Genomic DNA, 21,021 nt, shown 5'->3' with positions numbered 1-21,021 from the left:
GAAATGTGGTCAGGGCTGAGTGAGGGCTGCAAAGAAATGTGGTCAGGGCTGAGTGAGGGCTGCAAAGAAATGTGGTCAGGGCTGAGTGAGGGCTGACCCCAGACTCAAACAGTGTGGCGCAAGTCTGACCAGCTAGACTGGGTGCCCAGAAGCCATTCTGAGGAAGCTTCAGACCATTTCCATACCTTGCTGGGCTCACTGGTCCTTGAAGCGTTCGCTTCTGACCCATTCCTATTGGTCCTGCATATCTTTGTATCATTAAAAAGGTTCAAACTGGTTTCTGTTCCTTATAATGGATTTTTTTTTAACAATTTGCTTATTTTATGTATGTGTATACACTGCTGCTCTCTTCAAACACACCAGAAAACGACATCAGATCCCATTACAGATGGTTGTGAGCCACCATGTGGTTGCTAGGAATTGAACTCAGGACCTGTGGAAGAGCAGCCAGTGTTCTTAACCACTGAGCCATCTCTCCAGCCCCACAATGGATATTCTTAAACATCTAATGATTGTAAAAGCCATTCCAAACTCAGGTACATCCATAAGACACTCTTTCCCCCACTATTATTCCTGGAAAGCTTTAGCAAATAAATTCTTATGGGCTTGAGTCCCGGAACTAGTAGATTTAGCTACAGGCCAGTAATAACCCTGAACAGGTAATGTTTGACCAGCCACAAGTAAGACTATTTATGTGGTGGCAGACACTTCTTGTGGCTGCCAAACACCCTGGCCATCCCTTGTTCTCTGAGGATCTAGGCCTTTCACACAGATGCATCTCTTTGGGCAAATCTCATAGTAGCATCAAGAGAACGGCCACCTAGGAGGATCCTAACCCCTTCTTTTCTGGTCAGTTTAGCTGGTAGACTGAGCTCTCTTACCCCACCCTCTAGCTACATATACAGAAGCATTTAATACCTGACAGTATCAATAGAGTATGAAGTAAGGACCATGGTTGGCCTATGACCCAAGTTTGCTGATTCAAGCATTAAATTTCAACATTAAAAAAAAAAAAAAACCAATATTGAGCAATTCCATTTTATTGGAGCTGAGCAGGGAGGGTGTAAATTTGATGGAGGAAGATTTGGGGCTGAGTTGAAGAAAACAGAAGTCCATGTCCTCGCGTGTACATATATATTTATATACAAATATATGCTTTATTTCACTCATCTCTCTTTTCTCAGGAACGGAGGAAGGGCTCGCTGGGTTTGTTGGAAAGGGGCTCAAACGTGGAGAAGCGGTGGTGGTGGTAGTGCATTGGCCCACTGTACTGGGGGGGATGTTTCATAGGGTAAGTTCTCATCTTCAGGGCCTCTATGAGACGCTGAAGACGCCGAGCAAAAGACAGCGTTGTGCGGTGCCTCGTGTGTTGTGTAGCAACAGTAAAGGATGCAGGTTGGGCTGAGGTTGGGAGCGAGAGGAGGGGTATGAGTGATGAGGAGGTTTGGGCTGAAGATGGCCGATGGAGCAGAGGCCGCAGCGGTCGAAGGTGAAGTGGTCGAGGAGGCAGGTGTTGGAAATACCAAGGAGGGCGAAGAGAAGGAGGGTGGAAAGAGACCATCGGTTGGCGGGTAGTCGGTGGGTGAGGGGTGGCTGGCTGAATCAAGTGCAAGGCGTTAGGGCCGATCTTGGAGGCAATCCAGTCTAGGTACTCCCAGGTGGCTGTGTAGACTCCGGGACGCTTAGCACGGGCACAGCCTACCCCCCAGCTCGTGATCCCCACGACCACAAAGGGGCTGTCGACGTTGTCTCTGCACATGAGAGGCCCACCACTGTCCCCCTGTCCAGAAGGTCAGAGGGGTCACTTTCAGCCTGAACCACTCTCCCTTCCCAGAAGACTCATGGACGGGGCTAGGGGAGAACAAATGTCTGTAGTCACGTAGTCTCTTGCTGCCTTAAGACACAACTAGCGAGGTTAAGAGCTGCAAACATCCACTGGGATGTGGAGGGCAGGTGGGGGAAGGGCCCTGAGGTGCCTTGCAATAAGATGAGGGCACAAATACATGCATGTGGCTTTACCTGCATGCATGAACACTGGTGGCTCTGGGCGCTGTACGTTATGGGGAAAAGAAAAGCACTGTCTTGCAAGGACTGGGTTTGGGTAATATGTTCTGTATGCTAATGTTGGGGGTCAAATGCTACGTGTGATGATATGTTCTCAGTAGGAACAGATGGTAGACACCATCCCCATACTATTGTGATGGTGGATGTTAAGGAGAGGTACCAGGGAACAAGTCACTGGAGTTGCTGGCCCTTGGGCAAGGAACGGGAAGGAGAGGATGGAGATCACAGGCTTAAAAGGAGCTCTTTCTCAGGGGCTAGGATCCCTGAAGGGACCCAGGGGGTCTGGGGTACCAGAAGGAAGTTACCTGGCAGGTGTCAATCTTGCCTTCAGGATACCCTGCACACACATTAGTTGATGTGACACGCCCATTGTACCACAGGGTTGAGTTACACAGGTCGAGGTCAATGAGATCCACACGTGCCTCCATCAGGACAGGTGATGGTCTGGGGGCTGCAGCCAGGCCACACAGTGGTCAGTCAGTGCTCAGGGCGGAGCCAGAGAAAGCCCCGCCTCCTCCCCCCACCACCGTGAACTTCCATCCATCCTATGCAGTGCTCTGGTTAAACAAAGCTCCCCTCGGGCTCCCCTCAACTCCTCAGGGCAAGGAAAGGCACAGTGAAAGGACAGGTAGGAGGAGAGGTAGAAAGAACTTTGCCTGGAGGAAGAAAGGAGGGGAGAGATGACGTCTATCTTAAGGATGGAGGAGGAATTGTGTAGGCTAACTGCAGCCCTAACAAGCACAACTCTATGTGTGAGCGCTAAGGTACGCCACCGTTCTTTTCCTCCTGTTTTTGGATCAGGGACTGGAGCACCGCCCACCTATCTCGAGAATTTGCCCCTCTCCACACCCATGACTGAGACACACCTTTCAATTCATTCTCCACTGTGTGTCTAGAAGTCACCCTCCCCGTTTTGTTTTTTTGTTTTGTTTTGTTTTAATCCTCCATTACGACTCCTCCACCCAGCTTCAGACAGGATCCTCCAAGTGTCTCAGATTTGCTTCGAGGAGAGTTTTGGAAGAGGAAAAGAGAGTCGAGGCCTCATTCATACCACAGACGCTATCGTGGGGGTTAGTAAAGACGTGGGTTATACTTCAGCTCAGGCGGCCAGTGTGCACCTGACTTTAAGGCCTCGGAACCAGCACAATTGTACCTCTTCCTGGGTCACATGCCGCAGCTGGGACCGCCCCCTCCCGTGGCACTGTAGGTTTGAATGCCATGAGCAGTGCAGGGGATAAGACAGGAAAAGCTTGGGGGCCAGTATATGCAGAGATAAGCATTCAGCAGGCAGGCAGGAGGTGCCTGCTAAATGCATGTTTCCTGAGCTTTGGGTATTTAAAGGAGTTTTGTTTTGTTTTTTTGATTTTTCAAATGGAATGTTTTATTTCATTTTCTGTTTCAATAGAGCTGTCCCCTCCTCTCCTCTCCCGTCCCAGCATCAGTGAGAGGTTTGTTCAAGCACTGTCCCTGTAACAACAACAACCCAAACTTGCTGGCCATTAAGATCAGTAACATTTTTAGGTCTGTGGCTAAGGCTATAGTCTTAAAAGTCACACATCTCACTATGTAAAGCCCGGGGTCCTGAAGCAGAATGTTCTCGATACCAGACGGCTTCAGTAAGAGGCCTATAAGAACTCAAAGTCCCAGCTAAAGGAGCTGGGTAACACTTGCAACCCCAAAGCAGACAAACTCAAGAAGGGGGCAAAAACCAAGCACATATAAACAAGTCATGGGAGTTTGGGGTTTGGGGATTTTTTTTTAAAGACTGGGGTACCCCCACTGGTTTAAGAGGATTATAGAACCAGAAACCAGCTACCCAAGGTCTACAAGAACACAGGCTATGTATATGATCAGAGAGGGCAGATAGACAGAGCTGACATATGCGTGTGCGCATGCTCAGGCAGAGCCAGGCACACCGCCAGATGGGAAGCCCACCTCCATCAGATGGCTACCGCCACAAGCCAGCAAGAGCAATCGGAAACTGAAGTGGCAAGGGTGAGGCCCCTTCCCCTGAAGGGCGGGTCAGGTCGTAAACCTCTAAAAACAGTGGTTCTCAACCTTGCTAATGCTGCGTCCCTTTAATACAGTTCCTCATGCTATGACGACCCCCCAACCATAAGATTATTTTCTTTGCTACTTCATAACCGTAATCTTGCTACTTGTTATGAAACGTAATGTAAATCCGTTTGCCAAAGGGGCTTCAAACCACAATTTAAGCGCCACAGCTTTAAAGATTTAGATCACCTCTAGAAAAAGAGAGTGAGAAGATCAGGGATAAAAAAAAAAGGGGGGGGGCTGCCTTGCAAGCCTCAAATGACCAAATTGTCTCAAATTAGGAAGCCTACATTTTCCAAAAAAAAATCAAAGAAACTGATGTCTCTGCTAATTTCAGTCACATTTCCCATCCCTAATGTGGCAATAAAAATGTGTGCTCATGAAGCCGAAAGCACTGTTCGTGAGCAGGGAACTAGTCCCATTTGGTCTTGTTCCACGGATGCCCTGCCTCCTACTGTTGGGACTTCAGAGGGTGACCTGTTACTTTTGGTATTGACAGTAGCCCTAGACTTTAAGGATGCGGGAGGTTGTCTGGGACTCCTGGTCTAACTGTGGAGCCATCAGTGGCTCTAGAACACTTCCTGTATCCCTGTCAGCTTGTCTGCTAGAGAAAACACTCCTCCCCAGGTGCTGTGTGGCCCCGGGGGCATTGGTACATGAATAAAGACAGAGCTAGAAAGGTGGCTTTACACATCTTGAATGCCAAGAGATCTGCTGGACCGTTCCAGGAGTCTTGAACTAACGGCCCAAAGAGAAGTATACTCAACCAACTACATCCCTCCCAGTCTATGTAAAGAACATCAAGTCATTTGGTAGGAAAGGTGAGTCTTGGTCCTACCACTATCCACGGAAGGGAAAACCGCCTAGGTACCCACTGCTGATGGCGAATTAAGACATCCCGGAGACCTCAGAAATCGGAGATGCTTCAACTCCGGAAGACCAGCCCTTTGCTCACTTTCAGCCCAAGTGAGGGAAACACCTTGTGTTTCTCGTGGCAACGAAGCCAGATCCAGGGGTCTTTTGCAAACGCTGCTTCAGTTTAAATTTCCAGTGTCCAAAGTTCATCAGCTGGGCCTCCAGCTGATAGACACACGCACGGTTCTGCTACATTCTAAACCACGTCAAGGTTTTTTACTTGTACCTGCCGTTCAGCCTTCCCATAGGTAGCCAGGCTACTGCCAGTCATGCCCTCCGACAAGCTGGACACCATGACCTTAGACATGGAACTCAGCTTCTCTCACACTAAACTCCCCAGTCATGAACAGGGCCAGCCTCTCTACTCATGATGCCGTGAGGAGAACTGAGACAGCTCAGCCCACACGCCATGACCCCTGCCACGAAAAGACAGCCAGCAAGGAGAACCGGCGCAGGGCCCACCAAGGAGCCCCCACACATACTCACCCTTCTCTTTTATGTATCCCCACCCAGTCACGTAGCAGGTGTGAGGGACTTGGGGAGGACCAGCCTTAAAATGAGGTAGGCAGCAGGGCCCAATGAAGTTCCCGCACGTCACAGGAGGAGTGATCTTCAAGAGCGCAATGTCATTCCCTTCCGTCACAGCGTTGTATTTCTCGTGGATGACAATCTTCTGCACGTATCTCTCCTGCTGGGGCTCTTTCACTGGCTTATTTCTTCCATACTCGATTTCTTGTGCTCCGAAAACCAATCTCCAGTCATAGACTTTTCTGCGGAGACAAAGGTGCGCCAGTCGGACTCATTCACAGGCCGGCGGGAGGAAAGCCTGTGGTGTACCTCGGAGCTCTCTCAGAGTCTGGTAACCACGTGGCCCCAGAACTCCACAGAGACCCTGGGCATAGCCCCCTGGGGAGGGGGGATTTCCCTTTCCATTAAGAGTACCCTAGAGACCTCCCTGTCTGAGTCCCTCACGTACTTTTTGTTATCGAAGCAGTGGGCAGCTGTGAGCACCCAGTGGGAGTTCAGGAGGCTGCCTCCACAGGCGTGGTACCTGCGGCTGTTATGGGACGTGAAGATCTGTAAGCTGACCATCCAGGGCCAGGCCCCAAGCTGCGCGGTCTGCCCGCCGACAATCCGGATACCTGCTTGTGGATTCTGCCTGAATCGTAACCCACAGGGGCCACTGAGGAGAGACCAGGGAACTGCTCAAACCAAGAAGAGCCATCCAGTCTGTGTACCTCCACACCTGGGGGGAGGCAGGGACACAGGGTTGGGAAAAATGGGGAGGAGCTTTAGGGTAAGAGAGGCAGCCTAGGGTATGGGTTACAATCTCCAGGAAATATCTAGATGGGCCCTAGAGGTATTGACAGGGAAACCCTGGACATAGTCAAAACTGCTGTGGAGGGAGTCTAATGGTTTTTCAGGACCAAGCAAGTGTCACATGACTAAGGAGGTTGTGGGGCTGTGGAGCTGGGTCTGGAGAAAGAAACTGCAAATAATTGCAAGCTAATACAGTGTCCCCCAAGCATCGGGGGTCACACTAGAAGTGGAGGGGATCCTGAGCTAGAAGTTCAAAGCTACCTAGAGTTTTGGAATTGCTTGCCTTAAGTCCCGTAGGAATGAGAGTCTTCAGGTGGACAGAGATAAAGGCATACAATGCCTTTGAATTCACGAGTAGGTGATTTTACCTCAGTGGTCCATAGGAGAACAGGGTCTCCTAAAGTTTAGGCCCCAATACCCGACAGGCAATGAAGCCAGTCCCTGAAGTAGCAGAAAGAGACCTGGGAATAATGGATCACCCCTCTCCCCTCACCCCCTTTCTGGGAAGCCATGGTCAGCTAGAAGCCTAATGATTCTAGGATTACGGTTCTGGAAGCAGGAAGGACCCGAGTTAAGGATGTGGGTCACAGGAACTGTGACACTATAGAGCCTGCTAAGGCTCAGTTGGCTGCTCATTCTAGCCCCAGACAAAGGGAGTCTAGATAGGACCTGTTATCCATAAGTAAGGACCCTTACCCCTACCAAGGTGCCCAACACTTACTCACACGTGGTGTTATCCTTGGCAACCACGGACACTGCCAAGACCAGCACAGCGACAGTTGGCAGCATCTCTACCATACTCCTGCCCTAACCTGGCCTGCAAGCTGTGACCTCACAAAGCTCCACGGCCTTCTGGCCAATCAGCAGGGTGACCTCCCACCCCCACCCCAGCAGTTAGACCAGGCAGGCCTCCTCCATTAACGGATCCATGCTGACGTGCCATCCGAACTTCCCGCATAAATTCTTCTGACCTCGGGGTGGTGAGGTAGTCATGTGCAACCAACCCATCTCCTCTGTCTGAAGACCTCCATTCATCATCCTTGGCGAGCCTTCCGAAGTCTCCCTTTATGAATGAATACTCGGGATAATCTCTTTGGGGGATGACACCACAACAGGCTCTCAGACTGAAGAGCAGCTTGGCCCTCCTGTAATGAGGTAGTTAGTACATACGGGATGGTCATGGCTAAAAGAAATCAGGTTCTGCTGGCCGATAGATGCTCAGAATGTGGTGGGGGGCTGGGGGGATGGGAGAAGTGTATGTCACCATGTCACCAGAACTCTCTCAAGGAGCCATGTTGCTGGACTTAAGACTTCAAAGCCTACCTTCTTGCCCACTGCTGAGTATCGTGTGCTTCTTGAGGTTCTGGGGGGGGGGGTAGGGGTCTCCTCTTTTGAACATAAGAACAGCCACATATGATCATCTTCACTTGAGCAGCAGGAATTCTCGTCACGGCTAGCTGCATATCGAGTGTCCTTTTTATTTTTTTTATATCTGATTATCAGAAGATAGTACGACAGAAGTGTGTCCCATGCTATGTTTCTCCTCCCCTCTAACGATGTCAGAAGGTCTCATCTCTGTGAGTCCCCACCAGCCTGCCAGAGTCTGGAAAGGTTACATCTCCTCTAGGGGGTGTCACAAGATGCCGACGCTCCTACCCGTTCCAGGCATTATGTTGAGTTTTATGGGATGACCTTGATTTCTCTGGATACCCTTAACTGGATGTCATACTTCATTATATAACTTTCGGGAGGTCACCTCTCCCAAGGCCGGCCAATAAAGTCTTGGATGCCTTACCTAAGCATCAGAAAGCTGACTTCCTCTCTGTGTATGTGAGAACAACTGGGTTTTTTTTTTTTTCCCACATCAGGGCCCGTGGTCTCATTTCTTCTATCTGAGTGGTACCTTCTCACGTGTTCTGTACCAGAATCAAGAGGTCTCATATCCTTTACCTTAACCATATGAATGTTCTGAGTCTCAACTCCCATAACAAACTGTCAGAAGTATTTGTTTCTCCTAAAAGAAGTCTCCTCTCCCTACCTAAACATCATATACTTATACCTATAACATGTACCTCCTCTCCAAGAACATCATCTCAACTTCATTTCTTCCTGTCTTAGTCCCTGCTGCCTAAGGGTCACAAACCTCCGTATCTTCTGTTTGAGAACGAGGAGGTCTTACATACCCTATCAGAGCATCGCAGGGCATCAGAGCATCCTGTCTACCAGCCAGGACTCATCATTTCGGTTGTGCATCTGGAGCCGTGTTTTTCAACCTGTGGCTTGCAAAACCCTTTGGGGGGGGGGGGATCGCATAATCAGATATCCTGATTATCAGATATTTATATTACAAATCATAACAGCAGCACAATTACAGTGATGAAGTAGTAATGAAATAATTTTATGATTGGGGCCACCACAATATGAGGAGCTGTATTAAAGGGTTGCAGCATTAGGAAGGTTGAGAAGCACTGCTTTGGAAGTTTTGTCTTTTCTCTAAGTGACTTGAAGGTCTCCTCCTCCCTCTTGGGCTATAACCATATCTCTGCTATTGGAATGCTACTAAGTCTTATCTTTCCTACCTCAGTACCAAGAATTCTTTCACTGAATAATCAGAGCATCTCCTCCTGCCCGCCCCCCCTCAGGCTGTGTTCAAATGTCCCAACTTGTAGTCTTAATGCTTTTTGTTAAAAATTATTTTTTGTTTAAAATTTTGTATTATGTACCTGATCCCACACAACTGCTAACAGGACTGAGTAGGCATATATATAATTTTTAGGTAGCTAACATGAAGAATGAATAACATTCCTTATAACATTCCTTGTTAATTTGTAGAAATACTGAATGTTCATTTTCTTTTTTTTTAAGATCTATTTATTTTATGTATATGAGTACAGTGTAGCTATAAAGATGGTTGTAACCCATCATGTGGTTGCTGGGAATTGAACTTAATTCATGACCTCTGCTCGCTCTGGCCCCACTCACTCTGGCCCAAAGATTGATTGATTGGTTGGTTGATTGATTGATTGATTGATCACTCTGGCCCAAAGATTGATTGATTGATTGATTGATTGATTGATTGATTGATCAGCTGTAGCTGCTGTCAGACACACCAGAAGAGGGCATCAGATCGCATTACGGATGATAGTGAGCCACCATGTGGTTGCTGGGATTTGAACTCAGGACCTTCAGATGAGCTGTCAGTGCTCTTAACTGCTGAGCCATCTCTCCAGCCCCCTGAATGTTCATTTTCAAACATACATCTTCAATGAAAAAATGTGAAGCAATGCCCAGCCTTCAAATAGCAAATTCCTCACATTCTTGTACATAACTCTGTTTTTACTCTACTTGTTAGGAACTAAACCTTGTGATAGGAATCAAAAAGTCGTTTGTGATATAAATATCCAAATGCTAGAACTTCATGCCGAAGTTACTCAAGAAACTGGGGCAAGGGGAAGACCGCAGGTTCAAAGCCTGCCTGGGCTACAGAATGAGTTCAAGACCAGAAAGGGATGGGGGATAGGGGACAACTACCTGAGGGCCAGGAGATTTGTATCTCTGCTGTCTGCATGTCATAAAGTAGTCCCTCCTCTACCTGAATGCACAGGAATTCTTAAGTCAATTTCAGGGCTCTCAAGTACTTCTTACCATCATCAGGAGCTTTTATCTGAATCGCAAAGATCTTTCTCTTCTCTATCAGGAGGGTTCTCTCCTGCATCAGAGCGTAAGCTCCCTCTTTCTTAACCTTTACATTAGATAGTAAGTCTTATGTTCTCTATATGAAGGCTAAACAGTCCCTTTTCACCAACCTGAGAGTCAGTAAGTTTCAGCTTAACCACCGAGTATGAGAAGGACTACTGTAAGTGGGCGCCAGGTTGTACCTGATAAACAACCCAAAGGCTTAGGAAATAGTCAAGAAAGGGGGACCAGAAAGACAGATCAGCATTGGAAAGGTACCTACCACCAAGCCTGATGATCTGAGGTCAACCCCAGGACCCACACAATGGTAGGAGAAGAGAACCAACTCCCAAAAGTTGTCTTCTGACCTCTGCTAGTGCAACACGCACACATGCTCACACACAAAATCAATAAAAATGCAGCAAGGTGTTTTAAAAACAAGAGATGGCACCAGGTTGGGGAGTGGTGCACGTCTTTAATCCTAACACTCCAGGGGAGGGGGTGAATTCCAGGTCAGCGGGGCGACACCAGAAAAAAACCCTGTTTCAAAAAAACCAACAAACAAATAAAAAAACAAAAACGGCTGGAGAGATGGCACAGAGGTTAAGAGCACTGTTCTTTCACAGGTCCTGAGTTCAATTCCCAGCAACCACACTGTGGCTCATAACCATCTGTAATGGGATTCGATGCTCTCTTCTGGTGTGTCTGAAGTGTACTCAGTGTACTCACATAAAACAAACAAATAAAATATTTTTTAAAACATGGCAACATGAATTCAAAAAGTGACATTAAACTTAAGTTTTGACTGTTAAGGCTGTGGCTATAGCTCACTAACAGAGCACCTGCCCGACATGCTCAAGGCCTTGGGTCGTATCGCCATAACTGCAACATTAAGAATTATAATAATAAACATTAAAGGTGTGTTATGGTGCACACCTTTAATCCCATCACTTGGGAGACAGAGGTAGGTGGATCTCTGAGTTTGAGGCCACCGTAGCAAGTTCAAGGACAACCAGGGCTAGACAGAGAAACCCTGCCTTGAAATAAAAATAAAAAAGAATGGACCCTATTAGTATAGCAGATAGCACATCAGTATAATAATAACAACAACATCATCAACAACAACAACAATAATAATAGTAACTACCCAGGCATTTTCAAAGAATTTTAATGGGCATAAAGTTACAAGTTCAACAAACATTTAGAAACTGTTTTTTGCTAAAAAGCACTGGCTCCTCTCTTGGGTCCACAGAGTAACTTAAAGCAGAATGGAAGCATAGCATACTTGCCTTCATTTTTCTATGTCTGTTTGTTTCAGGTCAGACACCTGCCTAACTCTGCCCATTGGGATATCTACCTACCTCACATCCATCAGCCTTTAAGGCTGAAGGCACAAATATTCTCTGAGACTTTGGTGTGTGTGTGTGTGTGTGTGTACCTAGATATTCCTGTGTATGACCACTCAAATGCCCCATTGCACGTTTTCAGTATCAGAGGATAATCCTGGGCTGCAATCCTTGCCTTCTACCTTGTTCAAGAGAGTCTTTCTTTTTGTTGTTAGCTTCTGTGAATGCCAGGGAACAAGCTGGGAAATCACGTGTCCCTGCCCCACCCCACCCCACCCCCATTTCTCATTATAGAAGAACTGGGGTTACAAGCATATGGTACTGCATCCGGCTTTACATGGGTTCTGGAGTTTGGAACTCAGGTCTTTCCTGCTTGCAAGGCATATTCTTTACCCACTGACCCATCTTCCCAGCCTCTTACTGTGAGCTTTATAGTATCCTGCTACGAACCCCAAAAAGGGTTCCTTAGGGTCTCCAGCCGTCACTTTGGATGCCTCGTATAGCAGAGCCCTGCCAACAGATAACTCATGAAGGGAGAGCATTTGCCTATGGTGGTAAAGGCTACTCCCTAAAGCTGGAACCATAGCATTGTGAGAGTCTACAGTGCTTCCCTCATGCAATAAGGACCTCTTCTGCTACCTCAGAAAAATTAAATTTGAGACAGTGATTCCGTAGACCCACACTTGACCCAGACTGCTTAATATACATACTTCTTGCCTCCTGCCCTATTTAAAGCTCGTGTCAGACTTGACTCCCCTTCCCGATATGCCACTCGATTAAATCTGCGTTCTCTACTTTCCACCACGACCCATCTCTTTGATTGGTATATGGGGGCAAGTGGCCCAACACTGCCTGATGGGGTTCCATGGGAAATAGATGGGGTTTGTCTAACGGGCATCTCCTGCTGCTTCCGTCTCACTTTCCACATCTGTCAAACAGAACATTAATATTCCCTACCCCCCCCAAAAAAATATTCCCTACCCCAGTGTCTTTTTAAAGATTTATTTATTTTATTTTATGAGTACACTGTAGCTGTACAGATGGTTGTGAGCCATCATGTGTTTGCTTGGAATTGAATCCCTAGGACCTCTGCTCTCTCCAGTCAACCCTGCTGGTTCAGTCCCTGCTCGCTCTGGCCCAAAGATATATTTAATATTATGCATAACTACACTATAGCTGTCTTCAGACACACCAGAAGAGGGCGTCAGATCTCATTACGGGTGGTTGTGAAAAATTGGGTTCTCAGAACTGCTCTCTATGTAAACCCAGAAGAACTATTTAAATGTCCATTTTAAACGTTTATGTACCATTTTGTGGCATCACGGCCTTGTTGACTCAAGTGTACAGTGAATGTGCTGAGTATAAACTTTAAAATCAAAGACAAGTCATCTAGTTGAAACTATTCAGGAAGCATGTGAGGACTGAGTCTGGAGACCCAGTGGCAACACTGCAGAATAAGCCCTCTCCAGTTCTAGAAAAGATAGCCTGCTACCTACCCTGGGGCTGTGCGGTGACCTGTGAGGTACATAGCCCAGCTAGGTCTAAGCTGGTAATTAAGCTTTAAGGAAGGACAGGGCACCAGACATCACCTAGGGCACCTGCTTTCCCTGGGTGACAAGGCCAAAGGTGTCCCTTGCTATCCAGGGTTACTGCGGTTCCCCACTTTCCTAACCAGCTCCTCCCCGGCCCCACCCTTAACTCCAGGATAACTTCCAGGGCATCAGAATCTGTGGTCTGTATTCCTGATGCCTGACCCATCAACCCGCTTGCCTTCTCCAAAGCCCCTCCCTTCCAGCTTCCTACACCTCTTGATCCCTTGGCTTTCTCCAACTTCTTGTTGGGCAGCAATTCACCTGCCTGCTCACCTGGCTGTGCTCATGGCTAGCCACCCCTCCCAAGGCCACAAAGTGTAGGTTCGCCCTGCTATGTGATTGGCTGGTGAGGGCTGGCTGCTGGCCTTGTCTGTAAACGTGGCTCTTGAAGGCCAAGTCTGTGTTTAGTGCCTGGCTCAGAGGAAACAGGTAAAAGGTAGACCTCGAATTTCTTGAGAAGCTGGCTCTGACCCTTAAGGGGGTAGACACGGTTGGATCCGAGAAGCATCCATCTCTTCTAATTGGAGACCATACTTTGAGCCCAGAGGATCCAACCCAGACTCAGAAAAGCAGAGCAAGGTGGGCTCCCTGGAAGAATGGACGTTGAAGGGCTGCCATAGTCAGGGAGAGGGGCGGGGGAAGTTATAGCAAAGCTGGGAACAACAGGGGGAAGTATAGGAGGGACTAGAAGGACACAAGGGGGGGGGAGCTCACCAGCTTCAATTGTCATCTGGTGGGGGCAGGAGCAGAAGGTAGGAATGGAGGTGGGAAACCACCCAGGGGAAGTGAGGCCAAACCCAGTGAGCAGCCGAGGACCAGCACCCAGAAAGGGACATGAGGTTTGAAACTTAAAGTGGGTTTTCTAAACAACTAGACACCGCTGGAAGGTTTAAAAGTGGGGTGGGGGTTGGGGGTTTCGTTCAGTGGTAAAGTCCCAGCCTGGGTCCCAGCCCCAGCCCCAGCCCCAGAAAGCAAAGAGGAAACAGTGACAGGGATCCCAGGGGACCATCAGTCTGGAGGTCACTACCCAGAGAGCTGGAGAGATGGCTCCGCCGGGTAAGAGCACTCCCTGTTCTTACAGAGGGTCAGAGGTTGGCTCTCAGCACCCACATCGGGGAAGCTCACAACTGCCTAAACCCCAGCTCTACCTCCCAAGGGCACCCTCACACGTATGTCACACACTTCCACAAACACAGTTAGACAGAAAAATATTTTTTAAAAAAAAAGTGAGGTGCTAAAAGTCTGCAGAAAGCCCAAGGCAGGGTCTAGCAAATTGAAGGTCAGCGTAGCAAGAAGGTCTAGAAAGGCTTTCTCCAAAGACACTGCGGAGTCTAAAGGCACACGGAGCCAACCAAGGCTGTGGGTCTGTGAGACCTGTCTGAGGAACAGGTCCTATTCCCTAACCCTAAGCAAGCAAACCGAGACATGATTTCATTTCTTATAAATTTATTACATAATATTATAATAATTATTATTAATAATAATATAAGAAACATAGATCTCTGTGGGGTGTATCACAACGTCAGGGTCAGGAGGCCTCAGGACTGGAGCAGGGGGTTGAAAGCCCCCCAGATGGAACTCCATACAAAAGGGGGCAGGGAGAAGCAGAACTGACCCTGTAAAGTTAAAAACCCAAATTGAACAGAACCAAAAACCCACAGGTAAATGTGAGACTGTGTATGTGGCAGTCTGTTACAGTGACTGCTGCTGTGTGTGTGACCTGCTCTGTTGGTGAGAGGGTTAGTGGGTGTGACTCTGTGTCTAGGGAATGGGGCCGGTGGGCCAGGGTGGGGCGGGTGGGCACAGACCGGCGTGCCAAGCCCCTGGGCCATGAAAACACCTGTTTTCTGTCTTTTATATATATATATTTATTTATATATTTATTTATTTATTTATTTTTTATTAAAAAAAGCTAGAAATAGAAACAGAAACTTGTGAGTGACGTGGATGGAGCTTAGTCCAGACTCCAAACCCGATGTTTAAAAATGCCCCAGGGCCCCCCACCCCACAGGTCATTGCTGAATGTGAGGAGTCACAGTAAGGGGGCCAGGGGACCCTCAGGAGTCTTTGCCTCTCTCCAAGGGCTGTTGTGGCCTGATTTTAGTGGTCCCCACAATTCCCTTAGAAGCCCGAAAGAGTACTGCCTGCGGGGGGAGCCCTTGAGGCCTCCCTAAGCTGAAAGGATTCACCAAGAATCCCTGCTTAAGCTGGGTGAGGCTCAGGGGGCAACAGGCTGAGAAAACAGCAGGACCCACCAGCAGGACAGGGCCCCTTCCCGGGCACACACCCATGCATGCACCCTGTGCAAGCTTCCGCCACCTCCCACCCATCCAGAACAACCCCTGGGGACCACTGCACAGTCAAGCACATACAGGGCACCCATGCGCTCAGCCACACCCGGTTTTCACAAGCACACAGGCGTGCACACACATATGTGGCGCGCGCACACACACAGGGCAGGAATTGGGGAGTCTTTGGGGTGCGAGGCAGGGAGGCTTCTCTGCTGTAGTTGCCCAAGAAGTGGAAAAGGTTAGACCCCTCCTGTGGGAGAGACCCTGTGAAGATGATGGCTGGGGTTGGGTTACCGGGGCCCAGCCCCAGGGCAATAATCTCCCAGGCCACCTGGCCCTGCTAGTGCCCAGCAGGCAATGCCTGCCACCCGTCCCCCTGAGCAGCACCTAAAGGGTGGGTGGGGCATACTATAGCTCAGCGAGGGAAGGGGGGCTGAGCCGGGGTCCCCAGGGTGGGCTGCCAGGACCCTGGCTAACCCCAGGCCAGCTGGAGTGTCCCCTGCCCTGTATGGGGTGGCAGTGAGGGGCCGGAGATGGAAGACTGGGCAGCTGTGGCGGGACCAGCAAGAGGACTAGAGGGGAAGAGGGCGGGAACTGTTACGGACAGAGATATTTGTTCCTTTTCTCGTTCCAAATATAGAGTGGATTAAAATATGTAAAACAGGGGGCTCCTTGGCCCTTATCGAGAACCCCAATGTCTCCCCCCTCCCCCCGAGTCACCAAGGCGTGTCCTGACCTCGCATGCTGGACTAGGTTCCCCCTCTGGAAGAATGGCCACCAGGAGCTGTGGAGGAGGTGGTCAGGCCAGAGCACCCTGCCCCAACCCCCTTCCACCCAGCCCCCCTGGTCCGCGCCCTTACTGTGTGCTGGGTGGGGTTCAGCGGCAGGGGAGGGCACTAAGCAATGTACAGGGCAAGTCTCCAAGCAACAGCAAACAGGACGATTCATGCAACATTCCTGGCCCGGGCGCCGTGGTAGGGGGCGAGCCGAGCCTGCGGCCTGGAGTAGGGGTGGGGGCCCTGCCGGCAGGGCGCAGCAGGAACAGGAGAGGGAGTGGGGCGTCAGCTGCCATCCAGCTGCCTGAGCGCACGCTCGATGTTCATGCGGTGGCCAACGCGTGTGACGCCCAGCTCCACGAAGTCTTCCTTGGTGAGCGCAGGCAGGTGTGCGCCTTCGATCTCATGGTCCTCGAAGCGGTCTCGGTGCTCGCCTAAGTGGATGCTCTCCAGCCAGTCGCCCACATCGAACTTGCTCCAGAGCTGCAGGGGCTTCTGTTGAAATGGCCGACGCGGGCCGGCACTGGGGCCAGAGCCGGGAGAAGGCGAGGGCAGCGGAGATGGTGAGGGGGAGCGGCTGCGCGCACTCACACTTCGCACCACGAAGCGCACTTCCTTGGGTTCGTGCGGGATGGAGAGGCTGGACGACTTGAGGATGGTGGGAGGCGTGAGGCCGAAGGGCCGCCCCGCGCCTCCCACGCCCGCCCCCAGCCCCTCCACCCGCTCCAGCGATGCGGGTTTCACTGGGCTCGGGGCTCGTCTCGCCACGGGGTACCGGCCGCTGGGCCGCACCGAGTAGGAGGCCCCTCCGCCCGGGCCCCCGGGGCTGCGCTGCGCTGAGATGGTGCTCAGCTCACCGAGGCTGCTGAAGAGCCTGCGGAGGGAGAGTGGGTGAGGGCCAGGTGAGGGGTGGAAAGTAAAGTCGGAGTGGACAGAGAGGGCAGCAGAGCCAGGAGGACTAGGGCTGGAGGAATATGGAATATCCTGGGGTCATTCTTTTTAAAAACAGAAACATCCTGGGTCAGGACCAGTGCCTTGCTCTGGGGGATTCTCAAACTGACTGGATTCTAAGGAGGAAGACTCTCCCTGCGCTCCATGGAGGCCCCAAGGACAGTTCACCAAAGGAAACTTTTCTCATGGACGGAAGCTGCTTGCCCCTCCCTGCCAGCCTCTAACACAGCCTCTGGGTGTGGGTTCCATCCCCAGACGCTCTGGACTAGTAAGATTTGAACAGCATCTTCCCCACTCCCCGCATACAGCTCTGTTCTCAAGCCTGAAGAGACCCAGAGCAACCAAGGCCAGTTTCGGGCATGGCGGGAGTCACAGTAAAGGCTGACAGTGGCACAAGACTTGACAGGTCCGTGAACACGGAAGACAAACACCAGGCGGGCTCACACCCACGGGAGGTGTGAGGCAGCAGCACTCAGTAACAGGAAGGGAGTCTCCCTGCACAACAACGCAGCAGCAATGGAGACTACATGTGCTGCGGACATGGTGCTCACAGGAACGCAGTAGCACACAGGCAAACACACAAGGCAGAGAGATGGTACCTTACTTCCCAGCCTCACCTGCCAGGATCCTGGACTTCCAGCCCTGCCCCAGCCTGTCTGGCTGGATGGAGGGAGGCCAGCCTGAGGCGGCTGCTCTGACGGAAGCCTACTCCCATAGCCCCTCATCCCCCATCTCTACCCCTCACTGTGTCCAAGGATAGCTGTCAGTAGCACCAAAGCCCCGCATAGCCATGCAGAGCAGCCGGGGGTGGGAGGGCAGCCAGGCACAGCATGTGGACTGCAAGAGGCATGGGATGGGCATGCTCACTTACACAGCCGGCACTCGGGACCACCGCGCAGCTAGACAGAGCAGCCACATGCAGATAGATGGGCAGGAGAGAGCAATGAGAGAGAGAGTTAGCAGGCCAGGCCCACAATGCCTTCAGTCACAACCACACAATGGGCAGCCAGGTTTGGGGACCCCTGTGGGACACTCTATGGAGGTCGAAACTCGGAAGGAAAGGCCCGTCTACTGCAGAGGTACTGGGGAAGGGAAAGTACCCAGGAGAGCTTGGACAGAAGGCATCTGGTTTGCCCCCCCTACCCCCCCCCAGTGGCCTCACTGGCTCCCTCCACTGTACGGTGCAGACCTTAAGCATTGCTTAGCAGTCAGAGCCTTGCATTCTGATAGTCACTCTTAACGTTTGACCGACTTCTCTCCAGCGGCCATCTCACCCCCACAACCTCCTCTCCATTAGGATGGCCTAAGTTTCTACCCACCTGGCCCGGAACCCCACACCAGCAGGAGTCCCCTCAACATGCCCCTCTCCTTGCTGCATAGCTTGGCTCTGCAATATTCCCCCTAAAAGGTTTGCACTCTGAAGGTGTGGTGGTGGATCGCTGAGAGGGCTGCCCTAATCTATGAATGAACACACTGACTGGGGTCAGGTGTGGCGGTGGCGCACACCTCTAATCCCAGCACTCAGGAGGCAGAGGCAGGCAGATCTCTTGTTAGTTCGAGGTTACCCTGGTCTACAATCAAGCTCCAGGCCAGCCAAGGTTACATGTTGAGATTTTGTCCCTAACCATCCCCCCCCCAAAAAATGATCACAACAACAATACATCAATGACTTCATGACTTGATGGTCTTATTCCTGTACCCTCTTTTCCCTTGCTTCCTGGCTGCCAGGAAATGATTCACTGAACCTTCCCTAATATGACACTCCGAACAGCAACGGGGGCCAAGACACCAAAGAGACTGAAATCTCTGAAACTAGGAACCACAGTACATCTTTCCTCCTCAAGCTGTTGCCGTGAGGTGAAATCCGTCGCAGAGCAAGCTCACGAACATGCTCCCTTAAGCAACTTTCAACTTTTCCCCTGCACCATGAAGGATCAGTCAGTCCTTCCCTGGAGACCTCATTTCGATCACTCGCAACAGCTTTCTAAACCTCAGCCATCCATCCCTACGGCTTCCTCCCAACTGCTCAGACCCAGGGCAGAGCTTCTCAAACAAGCCAAACAGAGCCACCAACACAAAGATTCCAGGAACAGCTGAGGTCTATCCAAGGGAACAGGCAGGCAAAACCTCCGGAAGAAACTTTCAGTCCCATGGAACCCGGCCTCCGGGAACCATCTTGGCTTTGGGGCAAAGTGCAGTGGGCAGCAGAAGTGAGGCGGTGAGGTCAGACTGTGGCCACCAGAGCCTAACAAGGCCGGGCAATGTCACCTTCGCTGCTTTCCCCCTGAATCCATGCTGACCCGAGCATGGGCATCTGTATCACTGAACAAACATCTAGGCAAGACACCCCCCCCCAAAAAAAAAAACAAAGGTTAGGTTTCGGCAGCTGAACTGCTGAACCGGAGGGTACGAAACAGCCCTAAGACAGTGCAGTGGGGAGGTTCAGGGTCCAAAAGGCCTACGCTAGGACAAGTAGCCATACCTGTCTGAATGGCACCAAAGTCTGCCTTCCTGGCAGGAGTGACCTGGAGGCCTGGGCTGAGGGCAACCTCGCCTCCGAGGTGCCCAGGAGACTGGGAGTAGAGAGAGACAGTCATGTACCTCAAAAAACTCCATGAGTGTTGCTGATGTTGGGAGGCCCAGGGGAAAAGCCCAAGGAAGGGTATGCACAGGAAGGAGTGGCCAAGGTATTAGTAGTGTCTGTTCCCTGCCCCCATCTCGGGGAAGAGCATGACCCACATGGTCCCCAGGGCAGAAACCCCAGCAGTGTGCAAATCTGATTCTAACACATTTACGCACCTCTGCATACCCACCTCTGGCTACTGCCACCCATTAGCTGACTGGCCAATCACAGTCGGCTCGGGCTGCGTCCACACCACGGTCACCTCACAGCATGCGCTACCCTCCAAAGTGCCTCTGGCTGGCACACCCTCTAAGACACTCGACCTTGTCCCCAGGAACTGGGAGCCACTGAGAACTGGTCTTTGTTCCTGGCAGTCACCAAGGCTGGACGCAGGGGTCATCTGAGTCCAGGACCCTCAGAGTCTCAGGGTCTTTCACCATCTACCCTCCCTCCCTCTCTTCTCTTCCTCCTTCTCTTCTCCCTCTCCCCCTTTTTCTCTGCTAGGGACAAAGTCCACGCATACCAGACAAGCCCTCTAACCACTGAGCGACATCCCAGCCCTTCACTTCCTTCTCAGTGGCTTTCCTTGACTCCCAAAGCCTGGCACAAACTCAGGAATATAATTCACACTGACCAAAAAAAAAAAAAAAAAAAAGTCATCCTACAAAAACCCTCCTGGGATTGCCTTACCTCCGTCAGCCCACTGGTACCAACAGTCAAGAAAAGGTTCCTTCGTACTCTGGCCTGGCTTCTACATCAGGATTCCCAGCTTTGCACACATGTGGGTCAGATCTAGGCCTGTGGCCCTCGGCAACTCAGAGGCCTCATTACAGGACAGTTCTTAGTAGGCACAGGCAGGGCTCTGCAGCTTCTGCATGTGTGCCTCCTGCTGCCTCGGTCTCCCGCCTCACTGCCCGGCCCATTCAACACTGACATGCCGAGTGTTCCTCCTCTTCTAGGATCTCTTTCTGTTCCCTAGCAGAGTTTGGGGCTTCAGTGAACGCATCTGCCTATGACTTCATGCAAGCTCTCTGCAGGGACACAGTCTCCCAACTGGGGACCTTCATGTATGACTTCCCCAGAACCTAGGCTCTGTCTGTCCCCTTAACATGCAGACAGGACCTGTGGCAAACAGTCAGGACAGGGCTCTGTGGAGCAATCTGATTGGAAAGTAGGTCTCCTGTGGAATCTCAGCAGTGACCTCAATAGGTCTAAAGAACAGGGCACACTTTGACCACCCACACACAAGCATGTAATAAAAAAATAAAAAAAAGTTTTGCTGGGCATGGTGGCGCACACCTTTAATCCCAGAACTTGGGAGGCAGAGGCAGGCGGATTTCTAAGTTCGAGGCCAGCCTGGTCTACAGAGTGAATTCCAGGACAGCCAGGGCTATACAGAGAAACCCTGTCTCG

General features: G+C 50.7%; 2 protein-coding genes across 8 annotated transcripts in view; both read right to left on the bottom strand.

Moving 5' to 3' along the window:
- Positions 1–1,022: 1,022 nt before the first annotated feature.
- Positions 1,023–7,188, bottom strand: Acr (acrosin). 5 transcript variants are annotated; one of them, XM_021217053.1, is made up of 5 exons: positions 7,076–7,188; positions 6,011–6,280; positions 5,521–5,804; positions 2,370–2,515; positions 1,023–1,780 (listed from the first exon to the last, which is right to left on the bottom strand). In XM_021217053.1, the coding sequence occupies exons 2-5, from the start codon at positions 6,124–6,126 to the stop codon at positions 1,181–1,183; spliced, it is 1,146 nt and encodes a 381-aa protein (XP_021072712.1). In that variant the 5' UTR covers positions 6,127–6,280; positions 7,076–7,188; the 3' UTR covers positions 1,023–1,180. The 5 variants fall into 5 exon arrangements, with proteins under 5 accessions (XP_021072712.1, XP_021072710.1, XP_021072714.1 ...); XM_021217051.1 differs by having other exon boundaries at positions 6,011–6,217; XM_021217055.1 differs by having other exon boundaries at positions 1,023–1,772; positions 6,011–6,217.
- A 7,208-nt stretch (positions 7,189–14,396) lies between these two features.
- The window catches only part of Shank3 (SH3 and multiple ankyrin repeat domains 3), a 59,700-nt gene continuing 53,075 nt past the window's right edge, over positions 14,397–21,021 (bottom strand). For 2 of the 3 annotated variants that reach the window (XM_021217050.2, XM_029531116.1), the window contains one exon: positions 14,397–16,908. In XM_021217050.2, coding sequence (XP_021072709.1) covers positions 16,320–16,908 — 589 coding nt within the window. In that variant the 3' untranslated portion in view covers positions 14,397–16,319. Of the gene's footprint in view, positions 16,909–17,856; positions 17,885–21,021 lie in introns of all 3 variants that reach the window. The other variant, XM_029531118.1, reaches the window with a different exon arrangement.

The sequence above is a fragment of the Mus pahari genome, chromosome 17 (assembly GCF_900095145.1).
Source record: "Mus pahari chromosome 17, PAHARI_EIJ_v1.1, whole genome shotgun sequence".
Taxonomy (NCBI): domain Eukaryota; kingdom Metazoa; phylum Chordata; class Mammalia; order Rodentia; family Muridae; genus Mus; species Mus pahari.
This window is presented reverse-complemented; position numbering and strand designations above follow the sequence as displayed.

What these genes read in the sequence shown, in the direction of transcription:
- Acr (XM_021217051.1), bottom strand. Translation starts at nt 7,152, where the DNA reads ATGGTAGAGATGCTGCCAACTGTCGCTGTGCTGGTCTTGGCAGTGTCC. An exon ending in GGGATACATAAAAGAGAAGG is followed by an intron (nt 2,516 to 5,520) that starts GTGAGTATGTGT and finishes GCCTGGCTGCAG; the next exon opens with CCCCCAGACCATCACCTGTC. An exon ending in GCAAGATTGACACCTGCCAG is followed by an intron (nt 1,781 to 2,369) that starts GTAACTTCCTTC and finishes CCTTCTGGACAG; the next exon opens with GGGGACAGTGGTGGGCCTCT.